This window comes from Colletotrichum phormii (genome assembly GCF_030913505.1).
Source record: "Colletotrichum phormii strain CBS 102054 chromosome Unknown BDP81scaffold_36, whole genome shotgun sequence".
Lineage (NCBI taxonomy): Eukaryota > Fungi > Ascomycota > Sordariomycetes > Glomerellales > Glomerellaceae > Colletotrichum > Colletotrichum phormii.
Genome location: NW_026851478.1, coordinates 63,585 through 87,409, shown reverse-complemented (window position 1 = coordinate 87,409; position 23,825 = coordinate 63,585). Strand labels below are relative to the sequence as shown.

General features: G+C 49.7%; 4 protein-coding genes across 4 annotated transcripts; 3 read left to right on the top strand and 1 right to left on the bottom strand.

Moving 5' to 3' along the window:
- Positions 1-9,646: 9,646 nt before the first annotated feature.
- BDP81DRAFT_334392 (uncharacterized protein) lies at positions 9,647-10,292 on the top strand (the record flags this gene model as incomplete). Its single annotated transcript, XM_060585759.1, has 2 exons — positions 9,647-9,931; positions 9,993-10,292. The coding sequence occupies 2 exons, from the start codon at positions 9,647-9,649 to the stop codon at positions 10,290-10,292; spliced, it is 585 nt and encodes a 194-aa protein (XP_060438337.1).
- A 413-nt stretch (positions 10,293-10,705) lies between these two features.
- BDP81DRAFT_455373 (major facilitator superfamily transporter) lies at positions 10,706-12,532 on the bottom strand (the record flags this gene model as incomplete). Its single annotated transcript, XM_060593058.1, has 7 exons — positions 10,706-10,816; positions 10,994-11,241; positions 11,295-11,781; positions 11,846-12,137; positions 12,206-12,276; positions 12,336-12,403; positions 12,463-12,532. 7 exons carry the CDS (start codon positions 12,530-12,532, stop codon positions 10,706-10,708), a joined length of 1,347 nt encoding a protein of 448 aa, XP_060438336.1.
- A 727-nt stretch (positions 12,533-13,259) lies between these two features.
- BDP81DRAFT_485527 (uncharacterized protein) lies at positions 13,260-15,058 on the top strand (the record flags this gene model as incomplete). Its single annotated transcript, XM_060595164.1, has 3 exons — positions 13,260-13,788; positions 13,850-14,110; positions 14,238-15,058. Exons 1-3 carry the CDS (start codon positions 13,374-13,376, stop codon positions 15,056-15,058), a joined length of 1,497 nt encoding a protein of 498 aa, XP_060438335.1. The 5' UTR covers positions 13,260-13,373.
- Positions 15,059-18,449: 3,391 nt separating this feature from the next.
- On the top strand, positions 18,450-19,254 carry BDP81DRAFT_441484 (uncharacterized protein). Its single transcript, XM_060591598.1, has one exon. It carries the CDS (start codon positions 18,765-18,767, stop codon positions 19,203-19,205), a length of 441 nt encoding a protein of 146 aa, XP_060438334.1. The 5' UTR covers positions 18,450-18,764; the 3' UTR covers positions 19,206-19,254.
- The last annotated feature ends 4,571 nt before the right edge of the window (positions 19,255-23,825 follow it).

Below are 23,825 nucleotides of genomic sequence, written 5' to 3'. Positions count from 1 at the left end.
TCGGGGACACAAGCACACCGGTGAGACTGCCTGCCGGGACATGAGCCATGGGGCCGCTATCCCATCGAGTGCTGACTGACGCCATTTTTGCCAAGGGCGGGGTAGAGCCAATTAGGGGTTGGAAATCTATAGAGTTAACCAATAGGGTTACAGTACCTCTATTGCCTACATATTCTGCGTATGCCAGAGGTACCAACAATTCCCCTGGGTGCATAAAGGTACGTTACAGTCTAAGCAGCCCTTCCTCGTATATTTACGCCGCGTGAGGGTATTCCCAGATATCTCGCCTAGAGTCTGGCGGTTTCTTATTGCCCTCAGATTACTACAATAAGAGCAAGGCGAATTCACCTTCCATGACCCTTTTGTATGCTGTTCCCATGGAATAGAGGTATTCCTCTTGTCTGTACGTCTAGGTCGTGATAGTCTACGCCCGCCTGCTAATGGTCCAAACCGTTGAATAAGCTGGGCTGCTAGTAACTGCCGCCATTGATAGTTGGATTCCACCTCCTGCCACCTAGGGCTACCCCAGAGCTGTAATAAGAAGCTATTCACAACTACTACTTCCAGCAGGAAATTCCAGGCTAGGGACTGCCAGCCCCCTCGCCGAATAGGGTGACCGTATTGATAATAAGACCTCATCTGGTCACTCACATCAACCCCATTCATCTTGTGGTTGTATTCATCGATTGCCCTAGGGACTGGAAGGTCCTTGCGGACGTCTGGGCCAAACACTTGCCGGCAGCCCCCGGACCTCTCGGGCCCGGGCTGGTACTTCAAAGGGCCGGAAGGAGCCCGGAGGGCCATGCTCGGTAGCCGGAGGTTCACAGGGCCGGACTGTGGCTTCGTCACAGCCGTCTGGCTTACAAGCTGTATTACAAGCAGCAGCTAGGTCTTCTGGGTAGACCTCAACTACTATCCCTTCGAGTGCTGTTGGGCTACAGATACATTGCTCCACTCTTTTACCCACTCTTAACCCCTCACATCAGGAATACATGACAGTACATCATTTACCCCTAGGAATCCCTGGCTTCCCTTCACCACCAAAATCGCCTATCTACACATTCCAATTCGTCACGATGGCCTCGAGCGACGATAGTGACTCTGAAGGGTCTGTACATTCCTGTATCAACGTTGCGATACTTCCTGAAGCCCTCTGCTTGCTTGTCTTGTAACAATAAACGAATAGCATTAGGCGAAGTCACACGGAACTTGCGAAGAGATAGGAGAAAGAAGACGAGGTCAGGATGCAAGCAGTGTGGGGTTGCGATTTGTAACTCTGATGATTGCTGGTACCTCTATCACACTCAAAATATATAGGCAACCGAAGTACCTTTCAAATAGGGTCATTGATTGGTAGAGAAAACTCTTGGCTGCCCCTGAGTGGTCAGGATCCCTTCTGTGAATGTATCTGTAGCCCAACAGCACTCGATGGGATAGTGCTGAGTACAGAAGTAACAGAAGTTTTAGAAGCAATAGAGGTATCAGAATCACTAGAAGATATTGCAGCATCAATTGAAATGCTAGTAATAGTAGTGATAACAGGTAAAAGAGCATAGTGGTAAATGTTGTATCGTCAATGTACCCCTTTAAATGCGGGGTAATAAAGTGTAAATAGAGGGGATTTTGGGGCTTGGCAAAAATGGCGTCGGTCAGCACTCGATGGGATATATGCTATTAGTATAGGGCCTAGCGAGACTGACCTGAGTTCCTAGGGTCATCCCTTGTACATAACCCAGAACCAGCCGCCCCTAGTCCGTTCATATGTAGCGGCGGCGAGCTAGCTATTGTCTAGAAGATAGGATGAACCAATGCTAGCTAAACAAGCCGCAAAACAAGCTATAAACCGGGCGGCCTTAAAGGATCTACTTATCTTTACGCATCTATCGCCTAAAAGCCCGCTTCGGAACGAGAAAGCCTACGATATATATATCTTCGTTCGGGAAAGGCTAAGTCCCCAAGCCCGAGAAGCCCTTAAGGGGATCGACCATATTAAGATAGGATTAATACTCCTACCTTCGTTAATAGATAGCGTAAAAGTCTTATTAGAGAATAGAGAATAGATCGCTGCCCTTCTCCAGGCGTAAGCGATCGAGCAATGCGATACCTAGATCCGAGCCTATATCGCAAACGTCCCTTATACTAGGTATTATCTAGTAACTAACACTAAGCTGGAAATTATGACCGAGGAGCTCCTTAAAGAGATCCAGGTCTCGACGAAACTCAAGCTTAAAAAAGTACACTTCTCTGGAAGGACGAAGTCGAAAGGCTAAGTACGGTAATAGCCTGGTTTAAGGCGGAAGCCGTAAGGTAATTACTAAGACGCCTCTATTTGATAGGGGCTAGCGTTTTTATAAACCTATAGTTCCCGAAGGAGAAGAGGTCTCCTTAATACCTCCGCTACGGCGGTTTTCATAACGAACGAATATGTACTTGTGGGAACAAACGGCAATCGCTAGGTATACACGGAGCCGAGCTATGTCACGTGTCTTCGGCACGTGACACACCTCAGCTCCCTCCTTCCATATCACGAGCCTTCGCGTTTAGATACTCTCCTTAAGAACAATAATAACAACAACAAGAACACCAGATTAACCCAACGATATTGCTACCGATCGCGATACCAGGAATACCTATGTGACTAACCTGTGGTACACGCAAACCAACACCAAGTAATCAATAGACTACGGGGACTAAGGAACACTTTCTAGGGCGCGCCTACGTACTTACTTCGTCGAGCGATCACCTCTCATATACTACCCACTCAGTACTATACATCTAAAGCATAGTAGCCCGGCAAGAGACGGATAAAGAATAGAGGTACTATCTCAAACGGGGTTAATAATCTACTACACCAACTAGACGCGACGCAAACCAAAGCCATCAGAGCGATAGTCCCCGTATACAGAACGACGCCTATACCGATCCTACAGCGCAAGGCGGCTCTACCCCCAGCAAAGGTGATACTAGACGCAAAGCTCCACACAGCATCCACCAAAATCCATCGTCTAGACAAGCGACACCCTCTCCGAACAAAACTCAGGGACAAATCAGGACCAGACTCACGGCTACGACGAATAGCAAGCCTCGTAAACAAAAATACCAAATACATCGATCCGTTAAAACTCCCCCCTTAGGAGCAACTAGCGGACTAGCAGACAGCCCTCGCCAGGGTCGGCTACGAACCTAACAAGACCAAAGAAGAACAGGCCCTCTCCTTTACAGGCAGGATAGCAACTTTCTCTAAGCGGGACATTATTATCTATACTAACGGGTCCCAGATATCGGACGGCAGCAGCACCTCCGCCGGAGCAGGCTAGGTAAGGTACCAAGCTATACGGCAGATCTTCCGCAGATCCGAACTACTTGGCTCATAAACTAAGGTATATAACGCGGAGGTATATACTACGTATCACGGCCTGATAGAAGCCACCCGGGCTCCTACGGCTCGTATAATAGATAACATTTATATCTACCTCGATAACCTCGTAGTCGCGGCTAGACTATATTCCCAGAGCACAGGAAGCAGCCAGGCTAGATTTAGGGCCTTCAATAGGCTCTCTTCCTCCTGGACTCGGAGACAAAGAGAGAGCTGGACAACCCCCGGCAGGGTTTATGTTTGGTGGTGCCCTGGGCACACGGGAGTACCAGGAAATGAAGAAGCGGATGCTCTAGCCAAGGAAGCCTACAAACTAATCCCAAAATCACAACCACAGCCCTCATTAGCGCACCTAGAAAGGCAAGCTAAAGCAGCTACCTTCCAAGCCTTTGCCAGAAAATGGCTATCCCAATACCCTCGGCAATATGCCGACCTCAAGATAATTCTTCACCCCAAGCCGCCCGAACTCCGCCTCCCTCGGCACTTACTAGGAAGGCTATACGCAGCAAGATCCTATCATAGAGACTTTACAGCATACCACGAGAGATTCGCTTATTAAGATACGTTACTCAACTATAGCTATAGGAAACCCAAGACACTAGTCCATTTCTACTTCTATAAGCATGGACGCAAGGCTATATGTTACGACCCAACATGCACGACCAAGAACAGGGCCTGCCCCGCAGGCTTACGACGGTTACTACGCCATACATGCACAGGACAAGGTGATGATGATGATGATGATGTATTTAACGTCTGGTAACAAAAGGACGTGCCGGGCGCTATGCCGACATGGTCTAACGTTATACTAATCTAAACTATATTACAGGCTACCGTCTTCACCTAACGTTCCTGTTCAATGACTCGGGCAAATTTCGGAAAAGAAATTGGTCTCCTCTATCCATTCGCATAGAAGAGAGGCTCCCTTAGCAGAACCTAACAAGAAATCAATACTTGCTTTGGCCATACGTTGGCGGAGGTAGCGCGGTGTAGCCTTGCGTCCACGCTTGCAGAAGTAGAAATGGACTGGTGTCTTGGGTTTCTCACAGCTGCGCACAGGACAAGGGGACACAAGGCACCCTCTCACGGAACGGAAGAACTATGGTACAAGTCACGTGATGATAAGATAAGGATCATTTGGGATCAATATGATCCAACACGACTTGGGGGCTAAACGATCATTCTGGATCAGAATGACCCAAGACGACCCAAGGGACAAGGGACATGTTCAGGATCAGGACTTGTATATAAGGATGGACTTGAGCTGGACTCTAGGACAGACTTCCATAGCTCTTCAGCAATTAACTTCGTATCAGGATTAACATCCGCTTTCAGCTACTACCTTGACAAGACTACTGTTGGAACAGCAAAGGCTGATAAGGAGTAATGGGAAGGTACCATGGGCTGGCTGGCACCTGCCCTGGGCGAAGTGGGACAACTGGCTTAGTCATCACGGCCGGATAAAGGTGGGGCAACCACCCAGGCCGTCACTACCTACTTCGACCGACTCCTGCCTACAGTGTAAGATAGAAATAACAACAAGAAGAACAAGCAATAGGATCACCAACAGACGAGTGATAATTGCTACCACTATTTGTCGTATACGACCCCGTGAACCAACAACTACGATTGATCACCGAAGCCTTACCTACCCTTACGATTGACAGACATAGTTGTTACGGCCAGCTAGTCGTAGGGGTAGTTTGCAGAAGTTGAGGCTGCGGAACTGGTAACAGTAATCGTAGTCGGGGATAGCTTCAGGGAAGCTATGTCTGTCAATCGTAAGGGTAGGTAAGGCTTCGGTGATCAATCGTAGTCTTGTCAAGGTAGTAGCTGAAAGCGGATGTTAATCCTGATACGAAGTTAATTGCTGAAGAGCTATGGAAAGTCTGTCCTAGAGCCCGGCTCGAGTCCATCCTTATATACAAGTCCGATCCTAACTGAACAGTGCTGTACAGTCCACTTTGTCTGGATATGTTGGATATGCCGAATATCCAACATATCCTTGACTCGGTTGGATATGTCGCATATCCAACATATCCTTATCCCTTATCATATCTCTTATCATCACGTGACCTGTACCATAGTTCTTCCGTTCCTGGGGTTTCCCCAATGTTCCGTCCCGTCCTGCATATATGATGCGCCGTAGCCGCTAGGCGTCAGCGGGGCACGCCCTGGTCTTCATGTTGGGTCGTAACAATAGTTTCCTTGAAACTATTCCACGACTACGATTACTGTTACCAGTTCCGCAGCCTCAACTTCTGCAAACTACCCCTACGACTAGCTGGCCGTAACATATAAGTCTATTTCGAAGTGTGGTGTTAAACGCCCCTTTAGTGTCTATTATAATTATCGTCGTAGTGAGGCCGCTTTCTAATGCTTTCTTTATATTATACGTTATATAGGAGGTTAGATCGATAGTACTCCGGCCGGGGAGTGCGCTAAATTATTATGAATTAATAACTATATTATATACTATATGTTATATAGTACGCTACGTAAAGATGCGCTTAAGGCCCTTGCCTAGGTACAAAAGAAGCGAGATAGGCCTATATAAGCTAGAGTTAGAGAGCTTCCGCTTACTAGCCTTCCGAATGATTACTATCTCCGCTTATTTGAAAGGGGTAGGGTAGTAACCGCAGGTGAGGTAGGCCTCGAACAGGGCTCTGATAGGCTCTTGAATGTGTCCCTAGACGGTAGCTAACAATTTCGTAGTGATTTTATCCGGCCCTGGAGATGTGCTCTGCGTGAGTGTGTATTATGTAGCCTTAGTTAAGGTAACCGTGGTCCGCTAGGGTAAGATCTAGCGTAGAATAAATAATACCGAGTCTAGGTCTTTTATATTGTCGTTTAAGGTAAAGCGTTTTAGTAATATACGCCGGAAGGTATTTATTTTACCCGGGATATCCGCTATCTTTTCGCTATTAACCTCTAGGGGAGGTTCTTTGATAGCTAGGTTGGAGTTGCGCTACTTGGTGATTGAGAATAGGGCTTCTACGGACTTTGCGGTAGCTATCTTCTCCGCTTAGTAGGCGTGCTTAGTACTTTTCGAAGTGCTAAGCTATTCTAGTTGTGCTTCTCGTGTGCGGTTATAGTATGAGTAGCTTGCGCATTCTGGCGTCCACTAGGGTGCTCCGCGGCCATGTTGGCCTCCTTTAGTGCTTGTGGTATTTAAAGCCGCCCTTAGGGTGCCGATAATAGTGACGGTAGCTTTGTCTAGCTGCTCTCGTATGGCCTGTTTTGAGACGGTGGGGAGCGGCCCCTGACTTACTAGTTTAGCGAAGCGTTTGAGTAGGTGTTGTGGTACCCGTGAACGGCTCTAGAGATCCGGCTTAGGGAGCTGGGGATAAGGTAGCGTGGTGAGTATGGCCTCATGGTCAGAGCCAGCGTATAATTGCTCGTATACTTTAGCTCGGGCTAGTAGGATATTAGAGAAGGATAGGTTAATAACGTTACCTGCCCCGTTCTTGTTCTCGTATATCACTTTTCTAGCTTCTTTAATATAGGTAAGTCTATGATTCTGCGCCTATTGGGAAATAGAAGTGCCGGCTCTTTCTGACTGAATTCCAGGCTCCCAGGTTTTATGGCGGGAGTTAAAGTCCCTTATAATTAGAGAATGCTCCGGGGGTAAGTAGTTGAGTAGTGCGGTAGTAGTTAGGTTATGGGCCCTCTCGCCCGGCCGGTAGATATTAACTATGGTATAACCACGTACTTGGATCTATAGTATGTCTCTGGTTGGCGTTAGGCGTAGTTGCTGTGCTTCCAGGTGTTTGCAGACGTAAGTAAGTACCCGTGGCCGGGTGTCAGCATCGTGCTAGTGGTCTACGGGGTTGAAAACGTCGTATCCTGGGTGCGTGTTAAGCTTGGCTTGCTTTTTTCTATCGTCCAGGGCTCCTGGGTAAGTATGATATTAATACCATGCTCCTAGTAGGCCTGGAGAAGGTTGGTGTTTGCTGTAGACCCCCTATTAATATTGTACTAGGTAACTAATAGATTTGGCTTAGGGTCTATGGTTTGGGAGGCACTAGGCCTCTTCTTTGTCCAATTGCGAGAACGCGGTATGATTCTGGACGTTATAGTTAACTATCTTGGACTTTACTGCCCTTATTCTGGTGCCTAGGGGCGTTCGGATAGGGGAGATAGTGCTGTCTTCGTTCTGTATTAAAGCAAAGCGTGGTGGCCTAGCAGGTGACTTGGCGCCGTTCAGCTTATACTGGGACGCGATGCCCCGCACTTTGACGGGCGAGAAGAGCATTATAGGGGTCTGGGTAGGCTCGCCTGGCACTGGGGCGTCGTCTGCCTCGCCCATGTCTAAGTCTGCTTCGCTCCCGGCTGTAGACGAGCTGGAAGTGATAGACTGGGTAGGTTCTGGGTTGACTGTGATGGTGCTAGCGGTACTAGGGCGCTGGGGCGCTGGGGCTCTGGCTCTGATGGAGGAGGTGGAGGAGGTGGAGGGTAGGGAGAGGAGGTGCCGCGGTCCTCTGATCCGTGGGCCTGGGCCCGTCTGATCCTCTGAAGCTGGCGCTTAGTGGGGGGGACGATTCGTCCTTCTTTTAGCGCCGGCTTGGCCGGGCAGTTCTTATATGTGGCCGGGTATAGGCCATAGCAGTTGGCATACTTGGCTGGCTTAGGGCATTGGATGCTACTGGTCGTATAGTCGGTCTGGTCGCACTGAACGCAGCGGGGGGACCGAGTGTAGTAATATCCGTTGTGGTATGCGAGGTAGCCATCTATATGCTGGATGACTGGCTTCTGGCGCTATGGGAGGAGCCGCGAGCGGCCGGAACACCCAAATAGGCGGAACTCACCGGAGACCTCGTAGTCAAAGGAGATAATAAGCGTTTGGGTGTTGGAAACATAGTCAGGGCCAGGCCTGGCGATATGATAAGCCCGGGGGGGGCGAAGCCGGTCTGGGCCTTGATTTCTTTGGTAATGACGCTTCTAGCCTCCGTTTCTTGGAGCTCTGGTAAGTCACGAGTGTCGAGGTAGGCCCGCGAGACCTTAACTGGGTAGCGGGGGACGAGATAGGTCTGCTATTTCAGGGGCAGGTCGATGCTATTAGCGTTGAGATAGTGCTGTAGTTGTTGTTTTTTCTGGAGGAGCTTTTGCTTAACTTCTTCCGAGCTGGGGCGTATGGAGAGGCTTGTGGCGGTGTGTTTGACGTCCGTAATGTTTGATAGGGGTAGGCTGAGGACCTGCGAGATGGCCTGTTTAAGTGAGAAGGAGTTGTGTAGTCGGGTTTTAGGGAGCCGTTCGGTTCCGACGCGGGCCAGGAGCCGGAGATCCGGGCCCGAGGCTGGTTGGCGTAGGCCACTTATGGGCCGGGGCATATTAGCTGGTCGGCCCTGGGCGGCCGTACTGGCGTAGGTCATACGTGTCCCTTCGGGTCTGGGTCGGCCCGGACCTGGGGAGAGGTAGGAAGTGAAGCTCAGGATAATAGACCGCGCGAACGGCTTCAGCTCCTCGTTGCAGGAGGTGACGATGTTATCTAGCGTAGCGGCTAGGAGACGGTATACTGCGTCGTATTTGGATTGGGCCGTGTTGGCGCGTTGTAGTGCCGCGGCGGTAGTGGTGGTAGGTGCTTCGTTTCCCTGCGAGGTACGAGGACGGGTTAGGAGGGGCGCTATTAGGCGCTGCGTCGGCGCGCGTGGGCGCGAAAGAGTCAAGAAAGGGTCCGGTGGCGAGCTGACGGCATGGTGAGAGCCTGCGAGGTCTTTCTGAGGTCGCGCAGGCAGCGCGCCCGCGTCTGGCTGCGAGGCCATCGCGGGCGACGAATTGGTGGCTTTGGGTGTAGAAAGTGGTGTTAGTGGGTGGGTGTAGGCCCCGGCAAGACACTAACAGTGGGTGTCTCACTCGGGTGGTGCGTGCGGGAAGTGCCGGCAGCTTGGTGTCGGCGCGTCCAATGGCCTAATAGGGAAGGAGATGCCGCCGGATCTTGGCTGGCTAGTCTTGCCGATACCGTCGGTTGCCGCGAGTCGAAAGTGTGATGCGTACTTGGTCTTTTGGCTTTGAGGAGTCGGCACATGCACTCGGGATATGGATAGGTGATCGCTCTACCGAGTCTGGAACAACTGCGTAACAACCCCCCTCTTATCAGCCTACGAATACCTTGGTTGTGAACAACTATTTAAAACTCCACCTCGAGCATTTGGTACATGTCCTACTACGTCGTGCAAATCCCAAAGGCCCTTCAAAGTCCGACCCCCCTTTAGTCACTTTGAACCAGGATAAATTCGGCAGGTCGACCCGCGCTCAGCATACATCCTAGTCATGGCACCGCCCGTCGGAAGCTCCGATCATGTCCCCTCCCCCGGAAACGCCTTCTCGCCAAGTGGAGTCGCTGTGCCACCCATGCGCATGCCGCATCTCGACTTCATCTATCGTATCGTCTGCGATATGGATCCCAACGTGTCCGAAATTGCAAACGTCGATAACACGGGCGTCACCCGTCTCGTTCTGCCTATCTTGAGCGGGTCAGTCAAAGGCCCCAGGATTACGGGCAAGATTGTGGAGAGAAGTGGTGCAGACTGGGCGGAGCGCATCAGCCCTGACAAGGTTGGCACAGTTCAAGCAAGTTACCCATCAACTGAGATTCATACGGCTTACCGCTATCTAGGTGTTCTCAAGGTTGCACGCCATGTATACTCTTCAGACCGATGATGGTATCTTCGTTCTCGTCAACGCGCAGGGTGTTTTCCGCACTGGCCCTGGTCAAACAGAAAAGCTACCGCCCTCAGTATGCCAGGATGATGTTGAATATTTTACGCACATCAAGTTTGAAGCACCAGGGGGAAGCCCCTACGACTGGATGAACGCCGTGGTCGCACTCGGGGTAATGACCATGTTTGAGGGGCGCCCGATCATTGACTGCTATCGACTCACGAACTTCCCCGGTGTAGCAGCGGAGAAGCTTTGAGGAGGATAGGGGACAGATTATCAGATATCGTCACTGGATGTTTCCAGAAAGTAAGCAAGGCTTTCAAGTTAGCTCGTATATAGCTGCGAACATTGCAAGACACTGGTTCGATCACGATAAACCCGGCCAAGTTGAGCAATATCGAAACCGCGTATGTGTTTGATCATTGATGACTACTAGCAAGACGGAGCCTGAGTTCCCGCCATAAGAAATGATGCCGCATGTCGTAAATAAAAACGAATGTAACTCAGGTTGGCAAAATGAGAGTACATGTACCCAGCACACTGAATTTGCATATGCCTCTCCACAAGTCGCAAATATCGAGGAGCCAGAGCAGTTCGAATGCGCTTGCCCCAGATGATCATGGGAACGTACAAAAGACCGATGAGAAGAGAAATAACGCCGCTCAGAATTTACATGTTGGTAAGGCCCATGTTTGACATCCAAGGCACAAGCGCCGAAGGAACACCCACGCTGACAGCATTGCGAACAAATATAATACCAACAAAGGCTTCGGCAGTCAGCTGCGAAACGACATGTTAGTCAAAGCCATTCGATGGACGATCAATAGATTTACCTAACCCTAAGTATCAATAACAAATGTGAAGGTGATATCCCCGTTTGCACCGAGGCCAAACGCGAACAATGCACCGCCCATGCTAGGGAAGATCCAATGCATTCCCTAGAGCTATTAGTCCCACCAACGCGATAGTGCAACATAAAATATCAGGGGGAAAGTGACTTAATCGATCCGCAGTGACTCCAAACATGACAATACCACCAGCCATTGTGATCACGGGTAGAAATAAGGGATACAAGCGCATTTCTGGCTCGAAAACTCCTCCATTCCTCTTCGCCAAGCGTAATACAGTCCAGTCCGCTAAAGGTCCCCCGTAAATGCTGCCGAAAATATTTCCAACAAAAGGTCCGAGGTTCATGTATCCAATTGCTGCAGTATTGAAGTTGTAGGGGGGCGCAGAAAAGACGACGGACACGACGGACATAAACAGAACGAGCCAGCAAACTGAAGAGCAGTGAACATGACATGTGGAAGAGTGATGACATGGAGTGGTAAGATGAAAATACGCAGTAAGGATTCCGAGGTCGGTGTTAACAACCGCATGCGTTCGCGGTAAGAATCCAGTCGAACATCTGTGGCGGAATTGGACTGCATGTAGTTCAGCTCCAGACCGCCTTTATCAAAGCTTTTAACCTTTTCCATGTTGTTCTCGTCGTGCGGTGGGTTATTTTCTGTGATCTTGCCTTCGCCGATGGTAACGGGAACATATTTTGTCTCTTCGTACAAGAACACGAACATGAAGAAGAGAACAGTCAGAGAGATAGAGAGGGCGTAGTATGACCAGCACCACCCCTGAGTCACGGCCTGGGAGCCGGCACCCAAAGGAGTCAAAAAGCTTCCTGCCATTACGGCAGTAAAATAAAGACCGTTGGCAGAGCCTCGCTGGTGGACGAAGAAAATATCGGCAATCTGTTGCAGAAAGAAACATTAGCGACAATGCGAGATAGGATTAGGGCACCCTGAGAGATATTACAGTCATCTGCACCGCGGTCTCGTTGATTGCGCCGCTAAGGCCGGTGATGACGGCTGTGGCGAGGAGTTCTGCGTACGAGTGCATCGATGAAGTCCACCACGCTGCTGCTGCGAGGATAGCTGTGGAAACCAAGTATGTCAGGCTGCGACCATACTTGATGGTAAACGGGATGAAGAAAATGCAGCCTGTGGCAAGACCTGCAAGCTTGGCGGACTGTGCGTTACTGAGTTGGTTGATAGACACATCAAGATCAACAGTCATTTGTTGCCAGAAGACGGTCTGGATCGAGAGGCTGTGGCGAAAGCAGCCATATCGTAAGCTAAGGAATAGACTCGGAAAACTGATCTCATTTCAACGAACTTGGTGAAAGCAGCCACGGTAACGCCCATAGCAAGACTGTAGTTAAGATACTTTCTCCATTTACTCCAGTTCTATGTCACACAGAAGGCTTAGCGGATATAATTTACGAAGCAAACAGAAGAAGCCATACCAGTGGGTCGTTTGGGTCTGACGGGGTTGGGGAGAGAACGAATGTTGGGGATTCGGTTGCCTCCTCGTCTAGGATTAGAATGTATAAGTCAGCAAAAGACCACAGCAACCTCCGCTAAGAGCCATACAATTGATCAAGTGAACAGTTCCTGGAGGAAGGAGTGGATGTTGAGCCATTGTTGCTGCTGGGCTGTCCATCGTGGACTCCCTGTGTAAACGGTGAGGCGAGAGGTAAAAATATCACGAGCAATAGGGGGCTCGTGGAATAGATATTGTGAGGTGTTGTCGAGTTTAGGTACCAGCCCAGAATAAAGTCAACTTCGAATCGAATCCAGCGATGAGTCGAGCAGGCGCTCGGTATTTATACAAATATGAATGCAACTTGAACTTTACAGGAGACTTCTATGTTGGCCTGGATACCACTCAAAGTCGTGTGCCAGCTGTGCATTTTGGCGCGTGCTACGATAAGCCATGCGCCCAGGTTAACCCTTTCCAGCCATACAAGACTAAGGCATCAGCACCGTGTTTAGATCAGGATAATAATCGTCGGGAGCCCTGGTCGCAATCGAAGACCATAAAGACCATGGCGAGAACTACCAGTACCAATATGATAACACGACTGGGGACTTGATTGCAGTCCATGTAAGGTATAATCAGCAAGTCTGACGAGGGCTCAGTGCCATACGGAGTACATTGGCAAGCGATATCCCTGCTGGATCCTCGTCACTTTCTTTCCGAGGGCATTCCGCATGGATAACAAAGAACTCTATTCGTCTTAGCAGCCTCGCCCCCGCATTTTGTGAACCTGCGACATGATTGCTTGGGCCCCAGAATTGAGCGTCTGAGCCATGCCCTATTCGGCATATATATGCGCTCGCGGCCCCGTCCGCCTCTCCTGGGAAGCTGAAATCTCATTTCTTCATTCATCGTCGGCAAGGTCGGCCATTTCGAGAACTCCCCTGAGCAGCCAATTCCAACGCTTGAACCAGATAACGATTACGTCGACCTCATCCGCTGGCCATCAGCACCTAGTTCACCGATGGTTCGCTCTAGGGGAGGATGCTCCAATTGTAAGAGGCGGAAACGGAATTGCGATGAGACGCGCCCAGATTGCCGAGCCTGCCAAAGGCGTGGCATCCAGTGCAAGGGCTACAACACCACACTGAAGTGGACCAACGGAATAGCTTCGCGGGGTCGGTTTGCTGGGGCCGCAATCCCTGACCTTGCCGCGAACAAAGCGAGCGCCAACTCAGCTACTTTTGATAGCTATCTGCAGAACGCCGGAGATCCACCACACCGCGCTGGATCACCCTCAGCATCTCCCGGAGCCGATATATCGATTCGGCCCGGGGCCGCTCAGAACTCAGACACACCGGGATCGCACTCTGACATCTCATCCTTGGCACCATCGCCGGGCGGCACTAATGACCCGAAACGGCAGCTCTTCCAGAAGTGTAAGTCAGGAATTCGCCGCTTGGCTCTGTCCACATACTCGAGTACTGACCATGTCACAAGTTCTCAATGCGGGGATGCACCGACTCTACACCACTGAGAGCTCTGGTTGGATGAAATCTCACTTCGCCTCAATGGCAGAGAAAAGCCAAGCATTTGCTATTGTTTGTGGGCCCATCCAAGCCTACCTGGACGACGGCTTTTCGGTCTCGTCGATGGAATACGTCGACCACGCGCTCCAAACTTTCCGATCGGAACTACAAAGCCGACACAGCTCTTTCGATGGATCCACCGACTCTGCTGGCCTGCTTCTCTGCAGTCTGTGTAAGTCTTGAATACATCAGCACACCTTCACCATATGCGAACCGGCTCTCTATATTTCGCGCGTACAAAAGTCTCTATTCTGGTATCCATTATTACTGACTCGCAACGTTTATGTAGCTGCTTCAAGCTCGTCCTTGGACGATGTATCTTCAGCTCATGGCCGGCTTGTACTATTTAGAGACTAACTTGAGCCATCTGGTACCCTCGGCCTCCCATGACTTCACCATCCGGCACTCCATCGAAGTTTGGTCTATCATGGACATGGATATCATGGTGATTGGACGAATAACACCGAGCATGAATATCTGGCGCAACTTACGAAAAGTCCAAGATTCCTGGGAAGGTGGTAGGCTCGGTGGAGTCGAGACCGTATCGGGACTGCCCAGGTCGCTACTGGACATTCTCGCTGATATGAGGGAAAACAGCGAGAGAGACATAGAATACCAGCTCTGGTCTTGGCCGGGAGAGATTGGTGAGCACGCCCAATGTATGCTTTGGGACTGTTGGCGGTACACAGCCGTCTTGCATGCGAGGCGATTGAACCGATGCAGAAAGAATAAGGCACCATCGGATAGTGAGGGTGGGCTGGGACCTAAATCAGATGACCTTTCACCGTTCCCGTCAAGGGAAGTCATCATGTGTCGTTTGACGGCATCGGTTTACGCACTCTACAGGGCAGTTCAAATGCCTGCAAACCACCATCTTTTAGTTCACAACGGGCTTATGTACCCTTTAGTGATAGGCAGTCTGGAAGTACCTATCCTGAATACTCATCCAGAGTGGAAGCAGGTTTTCAACGATGTACGGTCATCGTTTTTGAGGAAAGACTCATTTCGTCTCATAAACATGGTTGATGAGGTCATCGAAGAAGCATGGAGGGAAGAGACTGATACATTCAACATAGAGGAAGCTGCCAAGGCTCGAGGTAATGAGATCGCAGTCTTTTAACGTGTTCATGATAATAGGACGTGGACAGGAAGAAATTGCTCGCCTAAGGTGGCACTTCTGAGATTTTACCTCTTTCGACACTCACTTGTGCAGTGAATTTGCCTGTCGCTCTTCGTCCGTCCATCTAAGACATGGAGGTCGGGGTTGATTGACATGATGGGCGCAGAAGACAAGATATTCAAGTAACGCCCACTCTACCATGTTCCAGGACTGTCGCTGCCATTAATCTAATGGTTACTTGACATCATATAATTACCTTAAGAGAGCTTTGTTTAACCTTTTTCACAAGTTCATTCAATTGGTTCAAGAAAAAGACTCGAACTACACAAAAAGACGTCTACTGACGCAGTCTACCGCCGTGAAGATTATTTAGAACCAATAAGGTATAATGGCCTATGTATTGAAGAATGATAGTGATCACTAGAAGGTCGGATGAAAGCAATCGGACACCTCGAAAACACCAATCAGTCAGATTCGAGACTTAAATTGGAAGCGAATAGACTAAGTCCATGGAATTCTCTATTGAGAATGTTTACGTTGATTACCTAGGTGTTGTAAGGTAAGTGCTGGTATAATAATGAGATTAGGAACTTCAGTCTGTAACAACGGGGTTATCTTGTGTGGGCAGTACACACTGCTCATCTGGATCAACGAGGCAAGCAATGAGGCAATACGACTGGTATTGTTGGTTGGTTGGTGATGTTGTGGTGAAGGTGAAAGGTGGCTGCGGTGGGCTGGATCAACCAGGAAGTGGATCGGGCAGCTGGTGCCTGGGGCACCAGCTACTGCCTCAGGTATCCACAGTCCCACATCTTGTTTCGTCCGTAAGAATAAGTCTAGCTTGAGACTTTACTCTTTCGAACATGGGTCAACGAAATACTCAGGCATGTATTGTCACGACTCGGCGGTTCACCCACCAACACCATTCGTATTATGGATCATGGTCTTAAGGAGGAGATGATGATTACTAGTAGCATCATTTACCTTCCTAAGTTTTTTCAGTCACATGAGACAAAGCAGTCACGAGTGATGACTTCCGGCTGCTGACTGTGCACATTACGTGTAAGTAACGCAAAGTAAGTCTTTCTTTCCAATATAATAGGGGCCCATACATATAGTTAATCCGACACGAGGCTCCAAGCATACTTTATACCCTACTACACAGGATCATATACAGGTAGAACTTAGTGGCATTATGTGGAGGCAATACTACTGTATTGGATCTGATGATGATGAAGGGAAAAGCTGAGCGCTGGCTGGGCTGGATATCTGGGCAAGGTATAGGTGGGGCAGCTCCGAGATGTGAAGGAGCTGCCTCACGTGACCCACCTGCACCTGCCACACATTATGTACCTACAAAAATAGCAGAGAAACATAAAAACAGCTCACCGGATACTACTTTACAAACTCACAGGGTATAATGCGCCGTAACTATCCTATCTTCATCAATTTAGCGCTAGAAGTCTTCAAAATAACTTTTCTATCAATCTCTAGACTTTACAACGCTCAAGGCTGGGTTTGCTACCCATCTGACCTAAATCATAGAGTGACGTAGCGAAAAGTCCACGAGAACAAGTTTGCTGGGTTAACGACTCTAGGCTGGCTCTCATTTCGTAAGTAGAAGAGTCCAACGTCAGAAGTCTACGGATAGATTAGCACCGCTCATCAAGATTACAAGTTCGCAGGCGAGACCGGCGTAGATTACCATCTCATCTAGACCCACGCAGCATAAGGAGAACAGATATGTCCTATGTGCAAGCTCAAAGTTGAGGGGTTCTGGCGTTTTGGAGAAACTTTGCTTCACGTGAATGCTAGTTGCCCGCTGGCGATTCATTTTGTCCACGTAGTCAACAACACATATCATTTTCAGCTTTGTCTATTCTTCCGAATTAAGACTGAAAACTCCTGCGGGTTTGATGTGGCATCGTAATTGCCTAGCCGAAACATCGATTCCTCCTCGCTTTGGAACAAATAACATGTCGTAGGGTACATGGCGTTAATTGCTGCCCGTAATTAACGGCGTCGTTTTTGCGACATAACACAAGGGTCGCTTTCATTTGTTTGGATCTTCAGGGAGCTGGGAGCCCTTGAACATAACGAAAGACCTTTGAAAATGAAGCACATGCACATGCCGATAGGCTCATAAACTGCGTAGCCACAGTGCTTTGTCGCATGTATCGATATGATTCAAATTGTATTTCACGTGAGTCACATGTGCGGAGATACATCGAACGTCTGTTTCATTCGAAGTCAGGTCTTTCTACAAAGCCCACTTCGGCGTTATCGGCATCGTGGTGTCTTGGCTAAACAGACATCAGCTAGGTAAGCACTTGTCGATCGTCTGTGATCGTGGGCATGAAATTTCGGCGCCGGAACCTGTAGTCATTGCAACGATCAGTCGGACTGTTTGCACACAACATGCTTACAATGTTACCGCTACGATCTTCATGCTCATACTTACTCCTGTGGATGAGCGATGTTGCAGTCGTGCAGTCCTGATGCGAGGATCTTGCGAGGGAGAACTCAAACCTCAGCTCACGCAGATCAACAAGACTAAGACCTGCCCGCCTAATTGCAAAGCCTTCGGCATGCAGTACGCAATAGTGATCGACAGAGCCAGTCTTGCAAACAGCGCGCGCACTTCATCTCGGCGGTTGGTGACTGCAGGGAGAAGTTCTGAGCAGTTCTCCTTTACGTTTAGTACGAGGATTGTGGAGAGTTCCAAATCCATCGGGCATCATCAATTTTACTGTTGGTCAGAGCTAGGGGACATCCGCCGAGCATCACAGTGGCTAAACATAGGATTATGGGAGCACTACGTAGTAGGAATGATCAATCGAAATAAAGGTAGATCAGCGGGGGCGGCACGCTTCTGGGGCGATGAAGTCTCGGGGCAATCGGAGTCCCGAAAGCAGATTAGAACGTGGAGTCGTGCCTTGTTTAGGTTAATTAGCCCCGGCAGGTAACGCTCGTATTAATATCGAGGTTACATAAACTGCGTCATGCGCCTGGAGTCCAAGCCCACTGCCCCAGAAGTGAGACCGCATGCGACCCTGAATACGAGCGTCTTGCCTCGATGGATTGGAGGATTTATTGTGCAGTGGTCTCATAAGTCATCATCCCAACGAATAGGAGCTTAGGGCAGGACTATCAAGCGCATGCATATGCTTCCAAACTATGTATGACAGATGGGTTGAGCCCGCTAAACCGCTAAATTGGGAGTGTATACGGAGTAAGCAATTAAGCAATCAAAGTGGCCGGATGGCAGGTCCTTGTGATCGCATATGAACCTCTTGGATGGGCTATGTCACATTGCTGGTTCACATCCGCACTAATCTGTTGTCATGATGGATTATGGAACGAGGGATTGAAGGGAGTGACTGGGAACTAAGCGAGAGTCCATGGTCCATCGGCACCTTGAGAGGAAATACGATGGCAACGTCACTTTTTGAATCGTTCGAGTATCCACGAACTTGTTGACCTACCATTGGCCTGCCACCTTTGCTGGTATGTATGTGGCCTCCAGTGATGTATCCTTGACTCTAGACTACTAGTAGTATAAATCCCTCCGTCCGCCATCATCTCGAATGGATTCTAAACTCGACGCAAGACACCATAAGAGAAAACATAAGCATCCAGATAAAAACAACCATTCTCCTCTCAACTTCATATACAATCTGAATACTTTCCTCAAGACCTTGTCATAATGCAGATCACCAACTATCTCCTCGCCGCCCTGGCTGCTGCCACTGCCGTCTCCGGCTCCCCCATCACGAAGCGTGAGGTCAAGTCCATGATGGCTGCTGGTGCCGCTGAATGGACCATTGAAACCTTCACCCGTACCTGCAATGCCGAGGATACCTCATGCGACTACAGCTTCAACATCAACACCCACACTGCAGACCCTACCTCCTGCAAGTTCACAACTACCGGCGCACCTGCAAGCCGTGCTGCCTCAAACGCCAAATGCGGAGCTTTCACTGTTACCTCCGGTTGGAGCGGACAGTTCGGCCCGGATGCGGGATTCACAACCTTCTCTGTCACGGACCAGAAGCTTATTGTTTGGCCCGCTTACACCGACAAGCAGCTGGTCAACGGCCAGGTGGTAAACCCCGACCAAAGCTACGCTCCCCAGAACTTGCCTTAATCGGGTCATTTCAGCACGCTACGGCAGAGCATCAAGATACAAGTTATGAGAATACAACTTAATCCAATGTCTGAATCCACTACAATTTCATGTTCAGAAGCTACAATTCATGAGTGCATACGTAACTTCAACCTCATGTGGTCACAAGCCGCTTTCCTGTGCAGTGATGATGGCGAGAGGATGGGAAGACGAGGATTAAATCGCCTGCCCGGCAACCTCAATGAAAGGCAACTTCCCCATTTGTGACAGGGTCACTCACTTTGCGGCTCGTAAGGGACCTAGTTCGAAGTACATTGCCTCGTCAATCCTGAAGAGTAATCAGCATTACAACTTTCCGCTGTCGCAAGAGGCATGAGGGTAACTGAAGGATATTTTGCAGGCTTTCTTGGAAGCAGGTGTCACCAGATGTCAGCAAATGGAATGCCCCGAGCGTCGTCGCGATAAAAAGAAATGCAGTCTGCGTATCTACATGTAGATTCCTAACGCGGAGAAATAATTGTTCTTAGGTAATTATCTTTTCTCTTAGTCCTTTTCTAGGTAGTGCCATATCTCGGCCCAACTAGCTTGAAGCAGGTCAGCAAGCTGCAGGGCACAGCTGCAGGGAACGGAGTATTAACTCAAACAACAGTCATCTTTATAGCCGAGCGAGCAGGATCTCGCTCTTGAAGAAGTAGTTAAATCGCTGACGATGAACGCAAGGCCGTAAGTACACTCGTAAAGTTTCGACCAAGGTACTTGTTGGTTTGCGTGTACCACAGGTTAGTCACACAGGTATTCCTGGTATCGCGATCGGTAGCAATATCGTTGGGTTAATCTGGTGTTCTTGTTGTTGTTATTGTTGTTAAGGAGAGTATCTAAACGCGAAGGCTCGTGATATGGAAGGAGGGAGCTGAGGTGTGTCACGTGCCGAAGACACGTGACATAGCTCGGCTCCGTGTATACCTAGCGATTGCCGTTTATTCCCACAGTACTTAATATCGAACACATACCTCGAAAGGTACCCATTGTTAGTAATTGTTAAGGTTATAGAGGGCTACGGCCCACTGCACTATCATCTCTCAACATCAGCCCATACGAGCTGAATTCCACGACCATGGCGGTCTCCCTAGATATAGGGCCATCGATCACGGTTCACGAGGACGCCGGTATATCTCGGCGGTCGGGACGAGTCCGGAAGCCGACAGCAAAGGTCAGAGTGGTTGAGCAGGTTAACCACCAGGACAACTCTGAGCTTAAAGACGAGATCAACAAGCTTTCGAATCTTGTCCAGGACCTCCTACGTCGGGACGCCGAGAGGGAAATTTTTTTGAAAGACTGTTTGACGAAGATCGAATCCTTGGAGAGAGAACTTTAGGAGGAGAAACAGCGTTCAAACCGGCATTAACGTGGTCTAGTAAGGTCTATGTACGCTATTGGTACAGGGCCTAGCGAGACTGACCTGAGTTCCCAGGGGCATCCCTCGCATATAACCCAGAACTAGCCGCCCCTAGTCCGTTCATACGCGGCGGCGGCGAGCCAGCCACTGTCCAGAAGACAGGATGAACCAACGCCAGCTAAACAAGGTGCAAAATAAGCTATAAACCGGGCGGCCTTAAAGGATCTATGCGTCTTCGCGCGTCTATCGCCTGAAAGCCCGCTTCGGAACGAGAAAGCCTATGATATATATATCTTTGTTCGGGAAAGGCTAAGTCCCCAAGCCCGAGAAGCCCTCAAGGGGATCGACTATGTTAAGATAGGATTAGCACTCCTACCTTCGTCAATGGATGGTACAAAAGTCCTGCTAGAGAACAGAGAATAGATCGCTGCCCTTCTCCAAGCGCAAGCGATCGAGCAACGCGATACCTGGATCCGAGCCTATATCGTAAACGTCCCTTACACCAGGCATTATCTGGTAACCAACACTGAGCTGGAAATCACGACCGAGGAGCTCCTTGAAGAGATCCAGGTCTCGACGAAACTCAAGCCTGAAAAAGCACACTTCTCTAGGAAGGACGAAGTCGAAAGGCTAGGCACGGTGATAGCCTGGTTCAAGGCGGAAGCCGTAAGGTAACTACTAAGACGCCTCCGTTTGATGGGGGCCAGCGTTTTTGTAAACCTGCAGTTCCCGAAGGAGAAGAGGTCTCCTTAATGTCTCCGCTGCGGCGGTTTTCACAGCGAACGAACGTGCACTAGAAGGAAGAGATGCCTCAAGTGCAGCTCTCCTTCCCACACAACTGATCAACACCGGGCACCCTGCGGCGGCACTGAGGGCCACGATGGCTGCGACTGCCCCTTTAAATGCCCGTCGTGTAACGGGCCTCACGCCGCCTTCGATGCGACTTGCCCTATCCAACCCAAAGTGGTGAAGGGGGTAGTCCAGAGGAGGGATAAGGCTCAGCTACGGGCCATCCGAGCTGAGGGGGAAAGATTGTGGAGAAATACGACCCAGCAGTCGCATCGACATTCCCGTAAAGAAGAACAAGCGATGGACTATACCCCGGCGAATAAAACACAAAAAAAGAATATAACCCTCTAAAACCCTACAAATCATGCAAGCAAATATGGGCAGGCGGGCATCCGCCCACGAAACAGCACTAAACCTAGCTTACGCAGCCCAGATCGATATACTCCTAATACAAGAGCCGTCTATCCGCTCGGAGGAGAGGAGGCTCACAAGACACCACCCAGGTTTTGAGACTTTCACCCCAGTAGATAACTAGACCGAAGACCGTCCCAGGGTACTTACCTACCTCCGCAGAGGAACTAGGGTACGAGGCGTATAAACACGGCCTCTACCCGATCCATCCACAGACCTGCTCTTCTTACGACTCCTCTCAGGAACGAAGGAGGTCCTCACAGTTATCAACGTATACAACGCCCCTCGTGGCTCTCTGCGATCTGGCCAGGCTCTCAGGAACATCCTAGCGGCCTGGCAACCCAAACCTGAGGATCGAGTACTGATTGCGGGGGATTTTGACTTACACCATTGGACGTGGCAGCCCGAGGCCACGAGTTCCCCGGACGCTGAAAACCTAGTAGAATGGGCAGAAGCCGCTAGCCTTGTCCTAATGTCACCTATAGGTGAACCCACGCACAAAGGCGGCAACACCCTAGATTTATGCTGGGCGTCCAGCAACCTCCATGGGGCTTCCACCAGCATAGAAACGTCACTACACACGACACCAGACCACGAATCTCTGCTTACCCGGGTCCCCTTGGCCCTGATCGATTCACCCAGCCAGACCCCGGGAAGGTTTCGGCTCGATACGATGGACGAGGAGCTTTTCCTCGGCATCATTAAACGTAACTTACAACCCATGCGCCGCACTACAAGCAACATCCAAGACCCACAGTCTTTAGATCTCCTAGCACAACAGCTTACGGACTGTCTTATTAAAGCACTTACGGCTTCCACAAAGCGCACGCTCGGGAAAGGTACAGGGAGACCATACTGGAGCGAGAGCTGCACACGTAAACACCGAGCCTATGCGAGTAAGCGAGCGATGTTAGCAAGACTCCGCATAGCCGGAGTGAACTGCCAATGGGAAGAAGAGGAGGTCGAAGCTCTAAAACAGGACTTCCTCTACGAGTTTAAACGCTCCAAGGATGCCTTTTGGAAAGATAAGATCTCCTCAGCCTCCTCAAGCAAAGACATATTTGAAATGGTCGGTTGGCACAAAGCCACAGGATCCTTTCAGACCCCGCTACTCCGAGATGTAGACAACCAAGACACGCTTGTCTCACAACCAAAAGAGAAGCGCGACTTATTTACCCGCGTCCTCCTTAGAAACGCTGCAATCTCCGAGGACATACCAACAGAAAGCCCAGTCTTACAAAGGCAAGCTACGCTTCCTTTCCCGCAGGTTACGAAGGACGAGGTACGGTCTTCGGTTCTCACCGCGGGAAACACGACTCCTGAGACCGACGGAATCACTACGACTGCTTTGAAAATAGCATGGCCAGTGATCGAGGATATTGTCCTCTTACTTTATAGCGGGTGTATACGCGAGGGTTAGCATCCTACTTATTTTAAAGAAGCAACTCTCGTGATCCTAGCAAAACCGGGAAAAAGAGATAAGACACTCCCGCGCTCCTATAGGCCAATTGCGCTCTTGGCCGTCCTCGGAAAAGGCTTGGAGAGACTTATCGCTAGACGACTTGCCTGGATCGCAGTTAAACATCGTGTTCTGCACGACCAACAGTTTGGAGCACTCCCTCTTTGCTCTTATAGCGACCTTATCGCAGCGGCCATCCACGATATCGAGTTCGCCTGGCAAAGAGGCCTGGTTACCTCTATACTTACGCTCGATATAAAAGGGGCTTTCGACGCCGTGCTCCCAGGACGACTGGTCCGACGCCTCTACGAACAAGGATGGCCGGAGAACCTCGTACGCTAGGTCTTAAGCTTTGTTACCGGAAGGAGAGCAAGAATAAGACTTGATGGGGAGGTAGGAGACGTCTTTGGTCTCGAATGCGGACTACCATAAGGCTCACCCGTGTCTCCTATTCTGTTTATACTCTATATCGAACCTCTTTTTAAGCTAGGTATAGCTCGCTTAGGAAGGAAGCGATCTCGTTTCGGCTATGCCGATAACGTTACTATCTTAGTAAGCTTAACATCACTAGAGAATAACTATAATA

Bases quoted from the DNA above. Each gene is read 5' to 3' on its own strand.
- BDP81DRAFT_441484 (XM_060591598.1), top strand. From the start codon at position 18,765: ATGCAGATCACCAACTATCTCCTCGCCGCCCTGGCTGCTGCCACTGCC.